The sequence below is a fragment of the Carcharhinus amblyrhynchos genome, chromosome 15 (genome assembly GCF_965287045.1).
Source record: "Carcharhinus amblyrhynchos chromosome 15, sCarAmb.v2.hapA, whole genome shotgun sequence".
In the NCBI taxonomy this organism is placed as follows: domain Eukaryota; kingdom Metazoa; phylum Chordata; class Chondrichthyes; order Carcharhiniformes; family Carcharhinidae; genus Carcharhinus; species Carcharhinus amblyrhynchos.
The window spans coordinates 51346405-51371475 of record NC_137338.1 but is presented as its reverse complement, the minus strand read 5'-3'; the positions used below and the strand labels follow the sequence as shown (position 1 = coordinate 51371475).

The window sequence follows — 25071 nt, the reverse complement described above, 5'->3', positions numbered from 1 at the left end:
TTGCTTTTTCAAAATTTGCAGTTTTTATTTTATCACAATTGTGGGAAATAAGCCCCTTGCTCCATTAGTATTCAAATAGCATATTTTAAAAGCATGTGTTTTATAAATACCCTCTGAGACAGGGATATTTGTGTGCCAAGGAGAAAAGTTGTGGCCCCTCGGCTGTCCATTTTACTTTTTTGGTCCTTGGAAAGATTGTGGCCCAATTTCTCTGAAGACCTTGCAGTCAGAAAATTAGATTTCTGATTCTTCGCTGCCACATCTTCAGGGGGCTTGAATGGTTTCCTTTGTGATTGCTAAAAACTGCTCAATATAAGAAGAAAATTGCCAATGGGGTTTAGTTCGCTAAATAGTACTTCCCAATATCAAAAACACATTTTTATGATTTATGAAACTTTTGCATTCATTTTTAGTTGCACTTGAGTTAAATCCTTACATACTAGAGCATATATATATATATATTTGTGTAACATTTGTTGAAGCGCTCCCTTTAGATTGCTTTATGATCAGACTGGTGGCCAACAGCTGTCAAAGGCATAACAGGCTAAAACTGTCTTCAGTTCAAAGAACTTGAAAATTATGCACTCGCTTACTTGTAATTTTATTTTGATTTGTTGTAATGTAATTTTGGTAAACTCAATATGCTACAAATAGATGTAATCAAATATCTCAATTTTTGAATTCAAGTTGTTTTGCCTACATTTGTAATATTTGGTACTCTGTACATACATATATTGTGACAACTTATTGTTTTCGCAAGGATTTTTAATTGGAGTGATTAGATGCTTTGGAAAAAAAATCTTTCAAGCTACATTGCTGAACCTACAATTATTGCATTAGCATGTTTAGTTAGCGTTCAGGCTTTTAAGAACTTCTGTGCTGAAGTTCAGCACAATAGTGTGACTTAGAGAAAGGATAGGGAGGTAAGAGGAAAGAACTGTAAATGCTGCCCAGTACCTAATAACCATGGGCGCTGTGCTACTGCTACTATACTTCCTCCTCCTCGCTGGAAGAAGCTGAACACCCTTTATATGGAGAAATGCAACCGCCCTAGTGAGCCATATGATGAAAATTATTTAATTTTGAAAACAAATGGTAGTAATTGGTCACCAATTCATTATTTGTTTTGAAGATCCTTTCATAACTAGATTATTTTAAAAAGCAGTGTGTTTCCTAAGCCATCCCCCTTTTCATTTTGCAGAGTCATTGTTCCTTTTTCATTTTCATTTTCTTGTCTTCCAACTATTTTTCTGTATCTGCTTCCCAAATTTGAAGTTTAATTTTCATTATATTCTTGCATGTGAACGCTTGTATGATGAGGAAGTGCAATTCTATTCACTGCTATTTTTAAAAATTTGTGTGTGTGGACTGTACTGTGCAACATGATTCTAAAAATAATGCAGTGGCAGGAAACAGTTCTTCAATGTACATTTTTTGCATGTAGGCTTTAAACTGCTGAAAGATTCAAGGTTGTTTGCAAGCAGTTCTCAATTCTTGGCAGCTTACTGCAGTGAATTGTAACCAGATGATAGAATTGTTTACAAATCTCAAATTACACCTAGAGTGAGTGTGACACAGGTAAACTATCCTCCTTGGCCTGTCCACAGCTTTTATCTGGTTCACAGCATCACTGTCCTCTTAATGTCTCTCCATTGGCACCCAACAAAATAAGATTGCACTGGTTTAGTTCCTTCTTTCCCTAAACTCTGGTCAGAATTGTCTGCGCTAGGTATTGTTCAGTCCTCTCTCCCAAATGATTGATTTTAGATCACACCCCCGCCCCCTGCAACCCCTTTTCTTATCAGGTGGCAACATCCGAAAACACAGCATCAGCTTCCATATGTACACTAACCTCGCCACCCAATGTTCCCCTTAGTTTTTTCCATCCATGTGTGGAATGAATTTTATCATGTGCACCACAATCAAAGTATTATGCAGATGTGCAGCACCCCAGCAAAAACAAAAAAATGAAATATGACATTTTTATAAAGTTAGTGAGGTATGTAAGGAGGAGGAAGAATATTAAAACGAGATAATTAAAGTGCACTGTTCACCATTATTTAGTCTGAAATCAAATCAAGCACTGCAAATGTTTCAGGAGTTTTTAAAAATCTTACCCCTTTTCCTTTGAGGCAGAAAAAATCATTTTTCTTGATACAGGAAACATTTTATGCATAAGATAATTTATGCTTTGTGTTTGAAATTAGATTATATCACAACTTGGTACAGTTTTACTATGCAAAAATAAAATTCCTCTTTGACACACCATTCTTTCTTTTGTTTTGACATTTCTTGAGTTAGCAGACCATGAATCCCTATCACTGGGATGAGATCCTGAGCCAGTAGTTAGCATTCTAAATGATGGGGCCGACACCTGTTCCCGGTCAAGAGCCTTTTTCTCTTCTGTCTTTACCATTCTAGTGTTTTGTATACTATATTAAGATTTGCTTCACTACTTGAAATGTGAAATTTGATTCTTGTAAGCATGCCTAGGTGACTTTCTTTCAAACTCTCCTCTCTTGTCATTCCTGCAGCCATATTGTTGTTTAACCCACCTTCTGCTCTTGGGTCCCTATTTATACTGAACTGCTGACCATCAAATTTCCCCATTGCTAGCAGAAATTCTTACACTTCCATCTCCTCTCATGCTGTTGCACTTAACTTACAATCGACTGGCAGAATTCCCTCCACAAAATTCTAACCTGCTCTACCAGCTTTTGTTCACACTCTTCTATCAAATTACCAATCTATTTCCAACCTTTGTTTTCTCTACAAAGTCCTTCATCATTTTACTACTTCCAAATTCAATACATATCTTTCACATTGCTCTATATTGAAACTTCTCCAATTAGATTTTAAGACTGGCAACAGCAGAGATGGCCCAGAATAAAATCACAAGTTATATCTCGTGGTACATCTATGACTCACTGCCCGTCATTAAGGTTCAGTACTTACTCATAGTTTACACCTTTGTTTCCTGCTCTTAGTGAGATCACAGCGTCCTTCAATAGGTTCAGTTTTTAATTGAGGTGCAATCGTAGAATCACCTGCAATGATTTTTCATCCCACTCCTACCCTGTGACCTTTAAGTTGCCAAGGAACTGCAATGTTTCTGTCCACAGATGCTGCCTAATCTGAGTATTTTCAGCGTTTTTTTGTTTCTGCATTTAAGGACTGATTCCATGTTTGCATGCATAACAGTGCACTTGATCCATTTCAGGTTTTTTAACTGAAAGAAGCTGATTGAAAGTATCATAGAATCTTGCAGCACAGGAAAAGGCCATTTAGCCTATCATGCATCTAATGGTTTTTTGGAATGGCAGTCCTGTTGCATATCTCAGTTTCCCCCAGTAACTTTATAAATTTATCCTCTTTCAAGTCCATGTTCAATTGATTTTTCAACATTCCTGAGGATCTGCACCCACCATTTTTTTTCAGGTAATGTATACCAGATCTAAACAAACCTCTGCGTGGAAACATTTCCCTGTTTTGGTTCTTTTGCTAATTATTTGATTCTTTTGCCAGAGGAAATAGTTCCTCCCTACTTAACCCATAATGCCTCTCATTACTTTGACTACTTCTACTTCACTTGAACTTTTCTGCTCTTAAGGCGAACAATCCTAGTTTCTGTACAACAGTTGAACTTCCTCATTCCTGGTATAATTCTGGCAAACTTCCTTTCTACTTTCATCACATCTTCAGTGCCTGCATAAAAGTAATAAAGGATAGGTCCTTTGCAACAAATTTCAGAATCTTTTCTACGTTTCCTACTTTTTAATTCAATACAGGGTTCTCTTTCTCTGTGCTGCTACCTGTGTCATCTGGTGCAAGTGTACATGTAGGTTTACTAAGTCAGCTGCTATCAGCAAACTCTTTTCCAAAGGTGTATGTGACTTCATGAATTTAACCACAGAACTCTGTACAAGCCTCCAGGACACCATTCCAAACAGTGGTTAGAGGTTTGAAGGCTTGTTTTTGACATTTGAATGCACTGAAATAGTCTGGATGATTTTTGAGTCACTTTCTACTGAAGTTTACGGAATTTAATTCCCTCACTGGAAAGAGTTGCTGCAAGTATATTTTTCATTATGGCCTTTCAATGTTGATGTTGGTTAAGGGAAACCTGTACGACTAATAATTCTTGATGTACTGTCAACCTGTTTCGTGAATCAATTATTTCCCAACAAACCAGTTCCATACTTGCTTTCTTTGTTGTAAAGATTGCCATGTACATGTTTTAAGAATTGAGCATAAATGTTCATGTTGCTCATCTGAGACTGAAGTTTGTAAGAAACCCAATAAAATTTCCTGTCTCAAGTACTAACTTATTGGGAAATGAACAGGCGAGGGAAATAATAAAAATGAAGATGTTGCATTTAGTGTTGAAGTAAAGATTTTTCTGAATGGTGCAGTAGAAATGTGCATGCATCTTGAGACCCGCATGTTCTGTTTTTGTAGTCATTGCCATTTGATGATGCTGCGCTATAATGTTCAGTGCTGGTTGCAACTATTCGCAGAAGATCAGTCCTGGCTGTCTTTGATGTGATGTTTTCCCTAAGGTGCCTTGGATTCTCATTCTGAATTGGGATATGTTGTATCGGATGCATCTATATTATTTCTCTCCAATTCTGCTTTCTGGCTCAGAACTTCAGTCTGTTGGTTAGGATGCACGTGCAGCTTCAAGTATCATAAATCTGAACATGTTGCATGAAGCTGTCAGAATAGCTAGTCGATATTGGCTGCTGTAGATGTGGTTTGGACTGGCATATCATCAGTCAATTAAATATTGCAGGTGTTGAAACTGACCTAAAAGAGATAAAATTGCTTCCCTTCCAAAATAAATATAAACGTATTTTCATAAACTCCAATTCCAAACTTGTTTTTTCATACTTTCTGCACAGTTGACAACTGTCTCCTTTTTACTAAATTCTGATGTGTTGTGTCCAACATTTGGTTGAGATTTTGTTTGGAATCGGCTAATTAAATTGCAGAATTTATCCATGGAACGTAGTTTTTCTTTTTGCCGTCTAGTCTGAGAACCCTTAAAATACAAGTAGTTGTAATCTTGAGGATAGTTGGCAGCAGATGATGATTACAGTGAGTCAACCATAAGAAACAATTGATTCGTTTTAATTTCAGATGTTTGTCAATTTGTAATCCTAAATCTATTTCTGGCAAGTTGCAGCATAGACTTGGCATTTTATTAAGATCCGTTTGTCAACTGAGCAAAACTTACTTTAACTGTAGTTCTGCAATTTTTGATTTGCTATCCAACTTGAGACTTTGCTGTCTTTGGCACTGTGGAACAATGAAGGTATCATTTGTGAAAATTTACATAATTCAAATTTGATACAACTGTAATCATATTTCAACTCAATGTTTTAATCCAATCTAATTATAGCTCCATTTATACGGCATAGAAATGTAACTGCCAGCATTAACCAGACGTGAACTCATTTTCAATTGTGCTCACTTCTGGACATTATACTTTTTAAGTCTCTCAACACCAGGTTAAAGTCCAATAGGTTTATTTGGTAGCAAATGCCACTAGCTTTTGGAGCTCTGCCCCTTTGTCAGCCGGTAGCTCCGAAAGCTAGCGGTGTTTGCTACCAAATAAACCTGTTGGATTTTAACCTGATGCTGTGAGACTTCTTACTGTGTTTACCCCAATCCAATGCTGGCATCTCCACACCGTTACACTTTTAAGACAAGGGTTGAGGCTTTGGAGACCATAAAGAAGTAATTTACTTCCAGGGATCAGCATTATAATTACGGGGCAGCACGGTGGCACAGTAGTTAGCTCTGCTGCCTCAGCGTCTGGGACCTGGGCTCAATTCCCAGTCTGGGTCATTGTTTCGTTTGGGTGCCCTGGTTTCCTCCCACAGTCTGAAAGACATGCTGGTTTGATAGGTGCATTGGCCACGCTATTTTCTCTCTCTCTACCTGAACGGGTGACGGAGTGTGGTGATGAGGGAATTTTCACAGTAACTTCATTACAATGTTCATGTAAGCCTACTTGTGACACTAATAAATTATGTGGATAGACTGGAGAAGTTAAGCTTCCTTTCCTTAACAGAATGGGCCAAGAAGAAGAAGACATGGATTCTCCCATTGCTTTGGATAAATGCTTACCAATTATTTACTGTCTAGTTTGACGTGGCCTCGATTTAATGTGGCAGATCTTAATTTATCAGTTCAATTATAAATATTATACATGAAACCATTGGTGGTGCAGGTGAAGGCACCGGCTTTGTGTTGTGTTGATGTATTGCATCCAGTTCTGTGCTGCACTGGTCGAACTGGCCAGCAATCAGGAGGCCAGCAGATGGACCACTGTACACGAACTGATCTTGGTGCTGACAGATTGGCACGTGCACAGTGGTCTGCTTAGCACTCTGCTGCCTGCCTCTCCAGTGGGAATAGGGCCTGCCCATTGGTTTCCAACCTGATTTACACTGGTGCACCCAGCAATGCAAGAGTGTGGGAGATTCTAGTCTGAACTCCCAGTGGAAAAACCAGTTTTCCCACAAATCTGACACTTAGAATTTTTTTTGGGAAGAATCACCTTGTCATGATTGGCTTTCAGAATGCCTTTATATCTGAGTTTAGGATGTCCTGTGGTATGGTTTCTTGTATCAATTGGTTTAGAATACAGTCTTTGGTATGTGGGAACCTGCTATATGAACCACAAGGCTAACCCAACAAAGCTGACCTTTGATGAGCATGTTCTTCAGATCAGATACATTGCACCTTCCAGAACTTTGGTGACAGTAGTATTGGTCACCTTAGTTAAGGAAAGATGCAAATATGTAAGGAGCAGTTCAGACAATGTTTACTAGGCTAATACCATGAATGGATGTGTTGCCTTTTGAGAAAAGGTTGGAGAGGTTAGATTTGTATCCACTCGAATTTAGAAGAGCAAGAGTCAACTTGATCGATACCTTTAAGATCCTGAGAGCTGTTGACAGGGTGCATGTGGAGAGGATGTTTCCCCTTGTTGGAGAATCTAGAACTAGGGATTGTTTAAAAATAAGGGGTCACTTGTTTGAAACAAAAATGAGGATAAGTTTATTTTCTGAGGGTTGTGTGTCTCTGGAACTCTTCCTCAAAAGGCAGTGGAAACAGAATCTTTGAATATTTTAAATGCTGAACTAGATAGACTGTTGGGTCGGTATTTTACCAGTATGCCCGCTCTGATTCCAGGGTGGGCGAGGCTCAGAGCACGGCATTCTCCGTTGGACTTGGGTGGGCATGTTGGTAAAATTCTATCCTTGATTAACAAGGGTATGGAAGGTTATTGGGAGTAGGCAGGAATGTGAGGTTAACTATGTCTGAACTTTGTCTGAATGTCTGTCACCTGACGTTGCCGGTAAATCTTGGGCAGCATGGTGGCACAGTGGTTAGCACTGTTACCTCACAGCGCCAGTGTCAGTGTGGAGTTAGCACATTTTCCCCCATGTCTGCGTGGGTTTCCTCCGGATTCTCCGGTTTCCTTCCACAGTCTGAAAGACGTGCTGGTTAGGTATGTTGACCTGAACAGGTGCCAAAGTGTGGCGACTTGGGGAATTTCACTGCAGTAACATCATTGCGGCATTAATGTAAGCCTTACTTGTGACTAATAAATAAACTTTAAATTAGAAAGTGGAATTCACTTAGTTTTATGTGATATCGGTAGGCTGTCCATGCCTTACGTCTGTAGAAAAGTGATTGGAGAACCACTGCCTGGTGGACTGCTTTGAGACAAGGTCCATGCCCTGTACAAAGCCTGTGGATGAGATTTGATAAAGTATTCAAAATTGTGAATGGTTTTGATCAAGTGAAGAAAAATAAACTGTTTGCAGCTGATTGGTGAAAGACCCAAGGAGACATGAGGGCAATCTTGTTTTTACACACTGGCCATGTAGGATTTGGAATATGTTCCATGATATGCTGGTGGATGGAGATTCCATCTCAGCTTTTGAAAGGAATTAGATAAATATCCAAAGAAGAAAAAGCTTGTTGGGAATGGGGTTAACAGAATTTCTCATGCAGACAAATCTAGGCCATATGATAGCCTGCACTACCAAACTATTTGATTTTGTGATCATCAGTTAGGTTTCAAGCTTCTATTTTTGCAGGAGAAAAAAGCCAGACTGACTTCTCTGAAGAGAAATTGGTGTCCTGTCAGTTATACTGTTCTATATGAATAGTGTTTGGTCATTTAGTTGAGGTAAATTGAACAAATGCTGTAGTATAAAATGCCTTGAGTGAAGATAAGTTATTGATTTGCCTCCAAGATGGTATGAAGTTCAAGGTAATTTGAAAGTATCACAGAAGGAGCGTAAGCTTAATACTTGTTTTTGTTACAGCTAATTGGAACTTAAAGTTAGCAAAAGCATGCAGTAGTACTCATTTTTCTTTGATTCTGTATTTTAAACTTCCTGTTACATATACCTTCAATTCTGGCCACTTCGCATTTGTCCTTCGTTAAGCCATATGGGCAGTGACTTGCTTGCCTTTGTTGAAAGTTTAAGGTTTTATATTATTGGGCATCTCTCCTTGTCGATTTCCTATCATTGCAAATTGCTGTCCTGGGTTCCGCTGTTCATGTGGAAAAACCAGAAAACACTTGCAGAATTTTTTTTGGATAAATTTATTTTTGCTGTCGCACAAGTAATATAATATTGTACTTAAAATGATTAGCTAACTTTAGCACAGTGTATGCAGCTTTTCTTAGTGTGCAGTTTATACTGCACGATGGCACAGTGATTCGCACCGCTGCTTCACAGTGCCAGGCACCTGAGTTTGATCCCCGGCTTGGGTCACTGCACATTCTCCCTGTGTCTGCTTGGGTTTCCTCCCACAGTCCGAAAGATGCTGGTTAAATGCATTGGTCATGTTAAATTCTCCCTCAGTGTACCTGAACAGGTGCCAGAGTGTAGCGACTAGGCGATTTTCACAGTAACTTCATTGCAGTGTTAATGTAAGCTTACTTGTGACACTAACTTAAATGATACAAAAATATTATTGAGATGGAACAACTTTTAAACTGCCCTTTTGATGTCCAGTGCCTGAGATTGTCATCAAAATGTGGGCTATAAGTAGAAATACCTTCTAGTGTATTGGTAGCAAGATACTTAGAAGAGGTTGTTTCAGATTGGCTTGTATAGAATCCAGTGGATATAGATTGCAAGGTGAAAGCCTACTACAAAATTTTAGAAATATTGACTTTAGTAGTCCCATGTATTACTATTCTCATCAAAAATAAGAACCAGATGTCATTTAGCAATAGTTGTGTGTGCAATTGAAAATCTATGTATATTGTGTTTTTCTTCAGCTTAACATTGCTACTAGAAAGTGCAAACGCTTTTCTGTTTGTACTGCTTTGGCAGTAAAGTCAGCATTATTCCTGTACTATGTGAAACTGAAATGAGTGAGTCTCTGTTTATAACTGATTAATAAGAAGCACAGTTTTTTAAATGTGTCTCCAATATTGCCTACTTGCCAGGTTCTTACATTGGTAGCCTTTTGCTGAGTTGCAAGTCTCTGGATTTGGCATATTGTGTCTTTTATGCGCACTGTAATGCTTCAATCTCTGTGCATTTAAATTGTGCAGTATATTTTACAAACATTTATGTAGTTGCTCAAAGTTTGAGATTCTCTATCTTGAGATATTTGAAATAACTAAATTTGTTTCTGCCTCATTTATTTGGTTACTTTGGAGAATTCAGCTTTTCTATGAGACTGCTTAACATCCACTAGATAAGGGAAGAACAGTGAACAAATTTAATACATGCTAAATATTATATTTGCAAAAATCGCTGCACTCTAAATGCTCTAGAACTAATTACAATGGGAGACTTTTTGATGTGCCTAAGTGTGTGCTTTGTATGTGGGTGGTGGTTAGCCTGTGTTTGTGACTAGCAGTAAAACTCAGTGTATTATCCATTCCTCAAATTTTCACTTTTTCATCTTTCTCTCTGTACAGAAAATGCCAGAAGGGTCGGAGGACTGTAGGCACTGGCAGGCCCATTGACATCCATCCCCTGTAACTGTTCCAGTATATCCATCCAATCCTGACAATGGCGCAGGGCATCCAGCAGATTGATATGCAGATGCTGCATGACCTCCGGCAGCGCTTCCCTGAGATCCCAGAAGGAGTGGTGTCTCAGTGCATGCTGCAGGTACTGTGTTTAAAATAGGACCCATCAGCTGCTAAGTATGTTTTTATTTTGGAACAGCAGCAAAGTAAAAGCTTGTTTTTTGTTTTGTGCTGCTTTAAATCATTGCATAGGTGCCAAATCAATTACAAAAGATCTTCAGCTATGACTTGACAATCTCTAACTACAGTCAAAGTTGTTTGACTCGCTTGTCTCCGAAATAACTGTCTGGCATTGTCTCTTGATACATTAGGAGCATGCAGAATGTATATGTAAATGCAGAAGAGAACAAAATGCTTGGGATGATTTTCAACAAGTTTATATGCTTAAATATATATACACAACTTAAAAATATGTAAAAGAAAGTCAGTCAAACATGAAGAAATGGCTCAATTATAATAAAAAAGACACCTGAACTCTCAGAACTGAAGGGAGTATTTGGGATGTAAGAAAAAGTCAGAGGATGAGTTCTGCCCAGCACAATATGGCACACTGCTCTTACAGTATCGTAAGAGTAGTTTAAAGATGACAGGTAGTTTTGTTTCTAAGTTTTAAAAAATAGCAATATTTCTAGGAGACTTTTTAAAAGTTGAAGATTATTTGCTATGCAATTTCTGTAATAATGTCCAATATCAAAGATTTTTCAAGTACACTTTAAAATGATGCTAACAATATGAAGACTTATAACTACATCACCTGTGTCAGATGAAATATATCCTAAATAAAAATGGAAAATGTTGAAGCCACTTGGGTTTGGCAGCACCTGGAGAGAGAAACAGAGTTAATGTTTCAGGCCGATGACTCGGGTTTTAAGTATGGAGGCAAGGGAAAGAACCAGGGGAAGATCTGTGATGGGGTTGAAGACCAGAGTGAAGAAATGACAAAGGGATGATGTTGCAAGGCAAAATGAGATTGTAATGGGACATGTAAAGAAGCAAAAGATGCCTGTTGTACAAATTGAAAAAGTCAAATTGTCACCAACTACTGTCAAAACAAGTTCCTAGGAATATACACTCTTAATTGGTGAAGGAGCTCAAGGAAGAAATTTGGTATTGATTATCACCATGGCGATGTCACTAGGCATAAGTGTAATTTTGCAGGAGGGAAAATGGGTGTCGATGTGCACTGCTAGCTCCTCAGCTTAACATCAATGAATGACCCTCAGAAGAAAGTCCTCCTCATCTTAGTTTTAACTGGGGTACTTAATCTGAAACCACGCTCCTAGTTCTAAATATACCACAAGAAGAAATATCCTGTCATCATCAACCCTGTCAATTCCCCTCAGAATCTTATGTTTCAATAAACTCATTCTTTAAACCAATAAATATAGACCTAGCCTGTTCAACTTTTCCATCTAAAGAGAAACCCCTCGTCCCAGCAACCAGATTAGTGCCCCTTCTCTGAACTGCTTCCAATGCAGTTATATCCATACTTAAGGTTACCAAACTTTGCTCTGTATTCTAGATTTGATCTCAGCAATGTTGTAAAATTCTTGCCTATTTCTTTGCTCCCTCCAGCTTGCATTAAAGGTCAACAGTCTAAAAGACGTGCTGGTTAAGTGCATTGGCCATGCTAAATTCTCCCTCCAGTGTACCTGATCAGGCATTGGTGTGTGGCAACTAGGGGACTTGCACTGTCACTTCATTGCAGTATTAACCTAAGCCTACTTGTGATTGATTAATGAAATTTTAAAAATTTAAGCATTCAGTTTGCTGTCCTAATTATTCACTCTGCCTGCAAACTAATTTTGTGGTTATGTACAAGAACACACAGGTCTCTCTACTGCAACATTCTGTAGTGCCTCTCTTAAATAATACTCTGCTCTTCTGTTCTTTCTGTCAAAGTGGATAACCTCATGTTCCACATTATACTCCATCTCCCAATTTTTGTCGACTGACTTTACTCTTATATCCTCTTGGCAACTTGGCTTCTGAATATTCTTCTTGTCAGCAAATTTGGCCACAACAATCAGTCACTTCATCTAGGTTATTAATATAGATTGTAAATAGTAGAGGCTCCAGCCGTGATCCCTGTGTCACCCCACTAACTCCCAACCACCTGACGAAGGAACAGCCAGTTCTGAAAGCTAGTGGTGTTAGCTACAAATAAACCTATTGGACTTTAACCCAGTGTTGTGAGACTTCTTACAGTGTTCACCTCACTAGATACATTTTACCATCCTGGAAAATTACCCCTATTTATCGCGCCTTTGTTTCCTCTTAATTAGCTAGTCCTATTTATGCTATTATATTTTCTCTGAAACTAAGCTCCTATCTTGTGTAATAACCTTCTATGTTACGCATTCCAAAATTCCTTTTGGAAATCCAAATGCAGTGCATCTACTAGTTGCCTTTTATTCATACTGCTTGTTACATCCTCAAAGAACTCAAACTTATCCAACAGAATTTCATTTCCAAAAGACAGTGCTGACTCTGAATGTATTATGATTTTTAAAAAATACCCTGCTATCATCTCTCTATTATTATCTCCTTAATAATGGATTCTAGCGTTTAAATAGTTAAGGTGATAGGACATGCAGACTGACAATTGAATTAATTAAACTTGAATGTTGCACATTAGTTAAAAATGTGAATCGTAAGTTTGCAGTGAATGAACCTAAATTGGCAAGTGATACTAAGAAAGGGACTTGAAGAAATAATGATTTCTCCCCCCCCCGATTCGTTGATGGAACATAGGCATCACTGGCTCGGCCCATCCCTACTTGCCCTTAAGGAGATGGTGAGCTTTCGTCTTGAATTGCTGCGATCTGTGTGGTGTAGGTAGACCCATAGTACTATTGGGGAGGGCATTCCAGGATATTGTCACAGCAATCCACGTGGTATAGGTATTCCCACAGTCCTGTTTAGGTAGGCATTCCAGAATTTTGACCCAGCGACAGTAAAGGAACAGCGATATTGTTGCAAGTCAGGATGATATGTGACTTGGGGAACTTGAAGGTTGTGGAATTCCCATGTGTCTGCTGTTCTAGTTCTTCCAGGTGGTAAAGGTTGCAGGTTTGGAAGTTGCTGGAGAAGGGGCCTTGGACAGTTGCTGCAGTGCATTTGGTAGATGGTACTGTGGTGGTGGTGGTGGAGGGATTGAATGTTTGTGGGTGGTGTACCAGTCAAGCAGGCTGCTTTGTCCTGGTTGGGATCAAGCCTTTTGTGTTGTTTGAGCTACTCGTGGAATCATGTGGAGACTGTTTGCATCTCAGTGCTGACTTGTGTTTTTTAGATGGTGGACAGATTTTGAAGAGTCAAGAGTTGGGTTACTTGTCACAGATTCCGAGCCTCTGATATTTGCTCTTATAGTCACAGTATTTATATGGCCAGTCCAGTTTGGTTTATGGTCAGTGATAGCCCCAGAGTGTTGATAGTGGCAGATTCCTCGACAAAGCTGCTCAAGATGGTTGAGCCTAGGACACCACCTTGTGGAATTCCTGCAGTGATGCCCTCAGATTGAGATAATTAATCTTCAATAATTGCAATTATCTTCCTTTGCGTTGGGTATGACTCCAACCAGCAAAGTTTTTGCAGTCAATCCTATTGATTCCAGTTTTGCTAGTGCTACTTTCACACACTGCCCTTGATATCAAGGCCGCATTTGACAGTCACCCTCACCTCACTAATTCAGCCCTTTTTGTTCATGTTTGGACATAGGCTGTCAAAAGAAGTTTAAAAAGATGCTCTAAGCACTGGAAGTGATGTGATAAACCTAGTGCAGCAAACCAAGAATAGAAATAGTCGTGGAAGAGATCTCACATTAATAAAACTCCATTTGTTTTTAACCAAAGGCTTTACCATGGGTCATGTCTCCAATACACAACAGAGATATAACAAGAACAGTAGAATACAAGCCAGTAAACGCTACTCCAAAGTTTTCCAATGCACTGGCAAGATCAGTCTTAGAATGTTGCTTCTAGCTTTTGCAAAGATTACCATGTATTAGGGAGGATATTGTAAGGGAATTACCTATAAATATAAGTTGAAAAAACATTAAGAACATAAGAACATAAGAAATAGGAGCAGGAGTAGGCCATCTAGCCCTTTGAGCCTGCTCCGCCATTCAATAAGATCATGGCTGTTCTGAAGTGGATCAGTTCCACTTTCCCGTTCTCTCCCCATAACCCTTAATTCCCTTGTCTGTCAAAAACCTATCTACCTGTGACTTAAATATATTTAGCGAGGTAGCCTCCACCACTTCAACGGGCAGAGAATTCCAGAGATTCACCGCCCTTTGAGTGAAGAAGTTCCTCCTCAACTCCATTCTAAACTGCCCTCCCCTTATCTTGAGGCTGTGCCCTCTAGTCCTGCTGTCCTTTGAGTGGGAAGAATCTCTCTACCTCTACCCTATCCATCCCTTTCATTATCTTGTACGTCTCTATAAGACCCCCCCTCATCCTTCTAAACTGAGTACAGACCTAGTCTATTTAGTCTCTCTTCATAGTCCAACCCCCTCATCTCCGGTGTCAGCCTAGTGAACCACCTCTGCACTCCCTCCAAGGCCAAAATATCCTTGCGCAAGTGTGGCGACCAAAACTGCACACAGTACTCCAGCTGCGGCCTCACCAGTGCCCTGTACAGTTGCAGCAAGACCTCCCTGCTTTTATATTCTATCCCCCTCGCTATAGAGGCTAGCATTCCGTTCACCTGCTGCAACTGCAGACTGGGTTTTTGCGACTCATGCACAAGCACCCCCAGGTCCCTCTGCACTGTAGCATGCTGCAGCTTTTCTCCCTTTTAAATAGTAATCCCTCCTACTATTATTTCTGCCAAAGTGGATAACCTCACACTTGCTAACATTATACTCCATCTGCCAGGTCCTTGCCCACTTGCTCAGCCTATCCAGATCCCTGTGCAGACTTTCCACACCCTCCGTGCATTATTATCATACAGGCTGATAAGATAATTAAATGGGGACATATTTCCAAGTTTATTAAAAATTGAACAGTGCAGGTAAGGTATCCCAGGTGATAACGCAAAAGCGGAGCAGAGTATATAAATGGAAAAAATATACTTTCGGAGCTATTTCGGTTTGGGCAATTTCCAGATGCAACATTGGAGGAAGTGGAACTGGAGTTCAGATATAGTTGGATTCATTGGTAGAATAAACTTCAGTTGATTCCAGTTGCCTGTTCTGATCTTGGACTTTATTATGTCATCTAGGTACCCCACAGCATACTGAACATATATTAAAATAAGCTTTATAAACAAATTACGAAATTATGTGCATCGCCTTAAAAATCTACAAGTCACAGTGTATAGCAGTAACTGCAAGCACATAATTTTTTTGGTTTGTTGGATACTTAATTTGAGAATAATGGACTGAATCTGACCCCCCCCCCCCCCCCCCCCCGCACACTTGGTTTTCATGGAGATGGGATGAGGGGAGGGACAAGCAATTAATCTGCTCACAAGAAGTGACATGGGTCTAACATTCAAACATTATAAGAAGCAGCATACCTTCATTTTAATAATGACACTATTTTTGACTCTCATTGGTTAGGTTCTCCAGGGGTAAGTAAGCATAGAGAACAAAAGAGAATGAGAAGGACTGAATTTGAGATAATTTTATCTGTAGCACTGCTTGTGGGCCAAGAGGAGGAATATTTCCTTCAGGTCCAATAAGCTTACCAGTAAATTAACATGCTTCCCCCACCAATGATTGAATGTGATCCCATTCCTGCCCCAAACAACCACCACAAGAACTTCCTGCTCTTCTCAGTTGTGGCCTTGTTCTATCGACTTCCATCTCCTGACTGATCTGTAGTCAGTCATTCAGGCTGCCTGCAGGTGAAGAAAAAGAATTTTAAAACGTCCTGGAATTAAAAATTGCTGGATATTTAGGGAAATGTATTCTGGATTTCCTGATCTCAAAGCAGCGAGGCCACCCCTCTTCCACCCATCGCAGGAATGCCTCTCGGGGCTAAAATCCATACTAGCATTGCTATTACAAGACACTGATACTAGACAAAGCACTCTTTGTTGCTGTCATTGAATTTGAAAATATTTGAATTTAGTGACACCTAGCTACGAGAAAATGGCTTGTATGGGGGAGTATATTGTACGATTGCAGAACTGTAGTCTGTGCAATAAGAAGGCTACAATTAATAACTAATCCTGTAGATGTATTCATTAGAATTTTTCAGACATTTTGAACAAATGCATTGTATATCAAAACCATAGCATTAAAAATGTAAATAAAGTTGAGTTTGAAGGTTGGCCATATTACGTTATTGAGTGTTTCTGATTAATCCTGTGAAACTTCCTAGTAATGTGGGAGATTGTACCGTTGATCATATGTTACGGAAGTTCATTCTGACTGATCTCTCACGTAGCAGAATGTGCATATATATATGGTGTGTAGTTTATTGTGCCCTCCTGTGGGGGAAGAGGGAATATTGCACTGATTTTGATATGAAGAACTCTAGTATTTGGAGAGATTAAATTTATTTTGCTTTTTGCAGCATTAAATATCTCTGGCTAGCACAGCTTTGGCCAGGTGCAGTTTTAAAATCCCCCTAATAAATAAACTTCAGCCTTAAGTAAGTGCAAATACTGCACCAATGTGTTGTTTTCTAATTTCACACCCAAATATTCTCTGAGAAAAACCTTCAGTTTCTTGCAGAATGGTGTGTAATTTGTGCAGTGGAATCACTTTTCAGGTTTGGACAAAGGTTGTCCACACGACTTATTTTCAAATAAACTTCTTACTGTTTCCCTCTGTATTGATTTTGCTGATCAATCATTCTGCAATAATGAAATCTAGGTCTGAGATGCTAAAACTCTGCGTTGTCTAGATTTTATTCAATTTCATTGAATCACCTATATAGACTTCTCACTACCATAGCCCAAATTTTGCATCCTGAAATATTATATTGTACCAGTAATGCAGTATAGGGATACACATTTTGATTTGCTAAATGGTAATAGAAAATGATTTGTAATTGTTTTGTACACCAGAATATTAATTTACATGTTTTTGATTGGAACTGAAACATTGTTGTTATGATTTACAGGCTAGCATTGAACTTTGCATTGTTTAATACAGTTATAGTTCAAGATTTATATTAGATTTTTTTTGAGAAGCTATGACCTAGTGTTTCATCCCTTTGCAAGGGTAAGGTACTTGAATTGTACTGATTGAGGTTCCAGATTTGATTCCTAACTTGGTAAGACTGAAGAAAATGTTCAGGATAATTGGTACTCATTACTGTTGAGTGAACTCATTTTGTAAAGTGCATATTGAGATAGGACTTGACTGTGATGGCCCCTGCCTAGAACCTTATTCAAATATAAAGGTTCTCAGGGGGCTTGACAGGGTAGATGGTGCAATGTTTTCACCAGTGGGAGAGGCTCAAACAAGAGGACATAGCTACAAGATAAAGGGCTGGTCGTTTAAAACTGAGCTGTGTAGAAATTCCTCCTCACAGAGGGTGGTGAATCTGTGGAATTCTCTACCCCAAAGGGTGGTGGAGGCTGGATCACTAGAAGTATTTAAAATAGAGATGGATAAATATTTGGTAGATTGAGGATTAGAGGGCTGTGGGGAAATGGCACAAAAAAGATTTGAAGCTGGCATGATCGTATTGAATGGCGGGGCGGGCTTGAAGGGCCTACTGCTTCTCTTCCTTGTGCTCTGTGGTACAGCGATTCGTATCAGTGAATATAAGTAGTATTCACTGTTAGTATCAAAGGCATAAAGGTTAGCTGTCATTTGTTTTTCTTGAACTCAACCTTTAGAAAAAAAGTTTAAGAAGTGCAGAAGGTTCACGAATTACAATGTTAATGTAATTTGAGTGAAAGTATATTTTGATATGCAGTAAAGTCCTGCTTTTGTGATTACTTATCCATGCAAAAGTCTTTGTGCATACATTCACCCATTGTGGGCCAAAATGTTCAGTCACCCACTGCATTAAAAATGAAAAATAGACCATCTTTAGAAAATGCCGAATGCCTAAATAAAGTTTTTTTTAAAGAAGAAAGATGTCCATGACATGTTTCCTGCAATAGGGAGTGCACATGGTGCAAATATCATCTGCCACTGTTTGCATATGGTGTTCCTTGTGATTTAATTCTTGATTACAGTGCATCTCCATTCTCTGTGTGAGAATTTGTTTTTAATTAGACAACTTATTCAGTAAATTCCCCTTTAAACAGTTTTTATTGCCTTTGATCCTTTATGTATATCGAATTTTAGAATGGTTGGAACTTATCTCATTGACTTCAGTTGTGAAGTATGTTCATCGTTTGTGATTTTGTGATCTGCAAAGTTTTGCAGGAATTTAACCCCCACAAATGATGGGACTTCATTTGCATTCTTTGCGTATTGGTAAACTGGGATTTAAGACTACCCCACCAAAGATTGGGATGAGTCCTTCAGTTACATTTGATACGTATCTTCCAACAGCAAACAATTTTCCATCCTCTTCCAGCCCACTTGATTTTTCCTAACATACGTTTTCACATGCTACTTGTGTGCTTTTTTTTTCATGCTTAATCTGTACTGCCTTCAAATCGCTAGGCTGTTGAGAGTGTATCGTCACAAGCCAACTTCTCTTTTCACAATACCCAATTCTTCCCCATTACTTTGCCAAGAAGAATAACTCTTCACCATCATAACATTGCATTGTATTTTTAAAACACCAGTGATTTTAAGCCTTATTACATTGTTGGATAAATATTTTTCTCTTGTACATTGGATTCGTATTAAAATTCATATGCATGTTTGAAACTGTCCACAGGTTGCAATGTGACCTGCAATAATACTGTAATGACTCAACATTTTTTTTTATATTTCTTTTTCAATTAAGAATAACAGTAATCTGGAAGCCTGTTGTTTGGCCCTTGCCCAAGAAAGCAGCAAATATCTTTATGGGGAGTTCCACAGCCCCGATGACGCCAGAATGAGCAGGAACCATATGCTGCAGATTAATCTGGGTATCCAGCCTCCAGCAACATACCAGGCAGGGGATGGGAGTCAAATCAATGGTGGTCGAACGCTGGTCCATAGCACAAGTGATGGCCATATTGACCCTCAACGTGGAGGTGGTAAACAACTTGTGCGACTTATACAGGAGCCACATTCTGCCCCTGCAATTGTAGCTAATCCATCTGGCTACAATCCTTTCTTTGTAAGTGACCAGGGACGAAATACAGGTACGCCTCCCCCACCATCTCAACAGCCGACTTCCCTTCAACCAAGCATGAACGCATCACCTATGCAAGGTGTTTCTCCAACATATCAGCCCATACCTCGGTACACCATGAACCCTATTACCGTAACCTTGTCACAGAATGTGCCATCTGGTCAGACTGCTCCTACTGCTTTGCACATACATGGTGGTCCATCACAGATGCAGAATACTCCCTATGGGATTGGTAATTCTATTTACATTAGGCCAGCATCTGGACGACAGACTCCTCAGAACACAGCTTGGACTTCAAGCCAGTGCCCTCTTCCACAGTATAATCATCATCCTCCGCCAGTTTATCAACCGCAGCAGACCTATCAGCCTTCTCAGTATTCTCCCAAACAGCCTCAGCTTCCTCAGCAAGCATTTCGATCGCCACCCCCATCACAGTTCAGCTCACCTTACAGTTCTCCACAGCATCAGGTACAAACCAACCAACAAGGTCATCAGACTTCCCATGTCTTCATGCCTATTAGTTCTCCTACAATGACACACCTCCCGTACCAGCCTCCACAGAATTATCCACAACAAAGCAGTCAATCATTGTCCTACATCCCTTATTCTGTGTCTGGATTATCTAAAGGTCCTATGAAAAACCAGATAGAAATCAAATTGGAAACACCCCAACGATCTGGTGCCAGCATTACAAGAAGTTCATCCCCTGTAAGCAGTCAACCTGCTTTACGGAGTCAGCCTACGCTTTATATTGCTACTAATTCACCTTCCAGCTCACCGTCAAGAGGAATGTCGGGACAAATGAGTGTTGTTCAACCACAGCCAGTGTATAGTGTACCACCAACGTATATTCATCATCAACCATCACGACCTAGGTCCACAACTGCTGGCAGTAACCAAGTGAACTCTCCTCGTGTGGTTGTAACTCAGCCAAATACTAAATACACCTTCAAAATTACAGTTTCCCCAAACAGGCCCCCTTCAATTTCACGAGGTGTGGCATCACCTACTTTTGACCCTGGGAGTATCTTGAATTTAGTTGATTGCCATGGAGAGCATCCTGGAGCTCCAGAACCTATACAACCAATATCAGCAGTAACGGGATCTAGTGTCAAACGAAATGAAGAGCAGCGGCGAAAGTCGAGTTCAGGATCAGATGACTATGCTTACACTCAAGGTATAGTATGCTTTCTTAAGATTTTGGTATTTTTATACATTGTATTGCAAGAGCACAAGTTAAATATTGTTGTGTCTTGTGCAGTTTACTGCATATATGAGAGATGAGGCAAGACAGTTTAAAATTTATTGGATATGCGCTGCCACGATCAGTCTTGATAAGTTCCTCTTATTCTAAATTAGGAAAAAAATTCATAAGCTTGCTGTAGACAGATTTATTTCTCCACTTTGTGCAAGGAAAAAATGTTAAATTGCCCTTTTAAAAATTAGTTTGGACCCCGAACTTAAATGAAACAATGAGTAGTTTGCATTCATGCAATGTCTAAACTGCTGTAGAAGTTACCTAAATTTGTGCATGAAAATGAACAGTAGGCCATTTCAGCACCATGAGCCAACTCTTCCATTGAATAATGGCTGATCTGTACTGTAACTCCATTTATTTGCCTTTGCTCCATATCCTTGATATCTTTACTTAATAGCTGTCAGGTGTGTTTTTGGAGAGAGGATGCCTAAGATTATCTCCAACATTTTCAATCTAACTTTGTCAACCGGTTTTAGTTTAAGTTCTTTCAGCTTGACCATTGGATAAACATTTGCATTATGTTGAAATGCATAATTTTAACACACCTGCAAAGCAAGATTGGAACTCAACTCTCCCCATTCAAAAGGAAATTAATACATTGGAGAGAGATCGGAGAAAGTAAGCAAGGGTTATTCTAGGACTTCATAAAAGACAGCCAAATTCAACTTGTTTTCGTTGAAGATTGAGCAAAGATCTAGGTTAATTATTTTAAATGAATGTGAATCATTTTGAACAAAGATTGTTTGGCTGTGCTTGCACTTAGAAGCCAAAAAAAGCTCAAAAATTGAAGGAAATGTGTATGGTTTGGAAGGATGGCTTTTCTTGACCAGAGTCTCTTCCTATTCCCTGTCTTGTGTTCTGCTTTAGTCTGACCCCCTGATTTCAGCCTGTATTCCACTGAAGCAAGATTGTAGCTAGAAAATTCTGGGGGTGGCATTGTTAGTACTGCTGCCTCACAGCCAGGGACCCATGTTCAGTTCCTGGCTTGAGTCACTGTGCGGCGTCTGCACATCTCTTCCCGTGTCTGCGTGGGTTTCCTCCAGGTGCTCTGATTTCCTCCCACAGTCCAAAAGACATGCTGGTTAGGTGCATTGGCCATCAGTGTCACCGGAATGTGGTGATTAGGGGATTTTCACAGTAACTTCACTGCAGTGTTACTGTAAACCTAATTGTGATACTAATAAATAAACTTTACATTGAACGTTGAGCACCTCACTTCAGCCACACTCTTTTAAAATCATTGCTTCCTGTATCACCCCTGAGCAATTGAACGTTCCACTTGATGAGGGAAGCTGTCAACTCTAAGTGGTGAAGTTATGAGTGAGTAAGTAAGTAATACTTTCCTGTAGAATAAATTTGATTTCTTTTGTAGGTTGTTGGAATAGTTTCTGCATTGCACTTAGCCTAAGGTTACAGATGTTTAAGCTGGAATAGCTACTTGGTGAGAGAACAAAATGTTTCACTTGAAAATCACATATCCTACATCACCAAAAAAGGGCAATTGTTTCTAATTGTATGCCAGTTAGAATCATTAAAATTCATTTTATTAACCCACATCTTGGCTATATAATTGCATTTTTTTTCCAGAATTGCTGATATATTGATTCTAAAGATTTTCAATAAGGAGTCAGCAAAATATCGTAGGATCCCATAGCAATCCATGGTTCTATTTTAGTGCATAAAATCTCTTCCAGTTTTATCAAATTGAGGCATACAGCTCTTTTAGAAAATTGCAATAATTTGCATTGTTCTTTAATTGGAAAAATTTGAGAAGCCCTTTTTTAATAAAATTTTCATTGAAAACCAGGAAAAATAAACTGTAGATTAAAGCCCTATCATTGTGTTTTTGGAAACTGGAGCTTTGTGTTATATATTAGAAGTGACATGCAGAAACTTCTTTTAACACACTGGGTAATATATACTCAATGTGCACTGCCATGTGTGTTTTGTGGTGGCAGAGCAGCCTGGAATAATCAGTTACTGTTGTCATGTACTCCCTGAAAAGTGTGGAGAAAGCATTTATTCAATAGGAGCATTCAAAATTTGATACATTTTTAGAGGGAAAGTATTTTCAGGGCTATGAGGAAATGGGACTATTTAGATTAGTGTTAAAAAGTAAGTTTTCACTTTGTAAATCACAAATTACTTTGAACGGCTTTAATAGTTTTGTTAACTTAATTGTAGTGAACAGTCAGTTGTATGGTCTATTTCCAGGAATATTATTGTAAAGTGTTTAGCAGAGTGCAATGCCTCTGGGCTTGTAATTAAAACTATTATTAATACAGAATGTATGTGATAGCTTGTAGTATATTGCTTTGGAAATGGATAAGTCTTAATCATTTTTATAAACCCACTGTAGACTTCATTGGCAAGAATTGCTGTCTTTGCATCTTTGTGACACTGATGCTTATCTGTACTGTCAGTAAAGAGGGTTATTACTAATCTGCTGAAAATAAATTCTTATCTCTGCGCATAGTGAGCCCTTGACAGGTATTTTTATAATGATCCCAAAAGTACAAAGAAAATTCTCATCTTGGATGTACTACTTATTCTGGATGTTTGTGTCACTGACGGAAGAATCATATTTGACTTGGGCAATTAGTTTTTTTCCCCCGTTTGTTTGTGAGGAGAAGAGAAGACTGATGGAAAAGATTTTAGCTTGGGTTTATCTAACCTGCTCAATGTTGGCTTAATCAGAGTTATTTCCATACCGCGTAATGGTTTTAATACTTGTCCGTCTGAACAAGATATTTTTTCTGCTCAGTGATTGATTTTTACAATGTGTCTTTAGCGCTTTTGCTCCATCAGAGAGCTCGAATGGAGCGATTACTAAAAGAGCTAAACTTGGAAAAGCAAAAGCTGGAGAAGCTGAAGGCCGAGGTTAATGAAATGGAATATGATTTAATGCAACGACGGTTGAGGAGAGTGAACTCTAATACATCAATACCTACAGTAAGGACACTATTTTAAAATGCTGTTTGTTTGGGAAGTAAATAATTTGCACATTTCGGTTTTAACTTTCTGTGGATCTTTATATCTTGAGCTAAGTGGGTATGACTTGTATGATACTCTTTCGAGGTCATCAACTCCTGCTTGTGAAGCCATTCTGTTTATATTGCAGGACAGTTTCACGGTAGTATAGTTACTACATGCTACCCAACCTTTCTATGTGATTTAAAGTTAAGCTCCTACTAACCTGATTAATTAAAATAAGCTTTGAATTACCATCCAGAATCTCCAACTTGTGTATTCTGCCTCTGCCTCTCTGACAAACCGTGCACTTGTTGGTGTTGTCCTTTTTAGACTTTAAGATCCAATATGACATGTTTTCAGCAACTTCTTTAAAAATACTTCATTTTCCAGATAGAATTAACAAATTTTCTGATGGCTTATACATTTGAAAGGTGCAGGAACGAAGGCATCAAAATAAAATCTTTACTCTTAACCTTTTCAGCTTTCTGAACGACTTTGATATTGAGAGAAATTTATGATTTTTCTTTACTGAGCTGAAATGTCTTTTGGCCATTGAGTCAGTCAAACTTGGATGGTGGTGAATGGCCACATTCAGCAGGTGGAATTGGAAACCTGACATTGGGTAAAATCCTCCTTTTGTGCAGCAGTGCATTGAGGGTTTGAAGGTGAACAGTTAATTAGACTCTGTTTAAAGTTACTTAAATTTTGTGAAGTGATTGGTAGAGAGTATTGCAAATGTTGTATCTGTGCAACCACTGTGCTGGCCCAAGTTCTTGTTCAATGAATACATCTTTTCTCCTGAAAAAAGTCAAATATTGCATCAAGATATTAAATATTTTACTTCAGTTTAAGACGCAGTACTGCATTGGTACAGTCTTATGAATTTGACTTCATACAAGAGGAAGATGGCATCAGATGCATGGAATTATCATCGTCTTTGAGACAATTTGTTTTATTTCAGCTTGATGTATATCATCTTTCCTTTGTGGTCAATGGGTCAAAATCCTAGAACTCACACTTCAGAAATGCTGGGAGTATTTTCACAAGCTTTTTTCCCCATTCTTTCATGTGTTGGGCTGGGCCAGCTTTTATTGCCCATTCCTGAGGGCATTTAAGTGTTAACCACAATGCTGTGGATCTGGAGTCGCATGTAGGCTGGAGCAGGAAAGGACAGTAGATTTGCGAACTTTTAAGGGTGACGGGAAAATAATTATGATCGGTTAAGATGAGAAAATTTAGGAGGAAGCTTTGCATAAAAGCCAACATGGATTGGCTGGGCTGATTGGTTTCACTTGTATGTCATGGACCCTATGTATGTAAATTCTTGCTTTTTTTTTTAAATTAGCTATCCCTTTTCAAGGAAGCCCAACTGCTGGGAATTGGTTAAACAATGTTTTGCTCAACTTATTTATTGCTGCAATCCAACTTTTTAAGTCAGAGGGCCACAATGATGGTAGTAGATTGAACAATTGTACTGTATTCTGCCAGCAAGGTTATATATGTAGGTTAAGGGCTAACCATCTAGTTTCTGACTCTACACATTAGATATTTCT

The 25071-nt window shown here is 38.9% G+C and overlaps 1 protein-coding gene across 2 annotated transcripts in view; it reads left to right on the top strand.

Annotated features, from left to right (window-relative positions):
- tab3 (TGF-beta activated kinase 1 (MAP3K7) binding protein 3) overlaps positions 1-25071 on the top strand; it is a 107637-nt gene that overhangs the window by 42158 nt on the left and 40408 nt on the right. For both annotated transcript variants that reach the window (XM_080203922.1, XM_080203921.1), the window contains exons 2-4: positions 9968-10163; positions 18952-20464; positions 23337-23497. In XM_080203922.1, coding sequence (XP_080060048.1) covers positions 10062-10163; positions 18952-20464; positions 23337-23497 — 1776 coding nt within the window. In that variant the 5' untranslated portion in view covers positions 9968-10061. The remainder of the gene's footprint in view (positions 1-9967; positions 10164-18951; positions 20465-23336; positions 23498-25071) is intronic.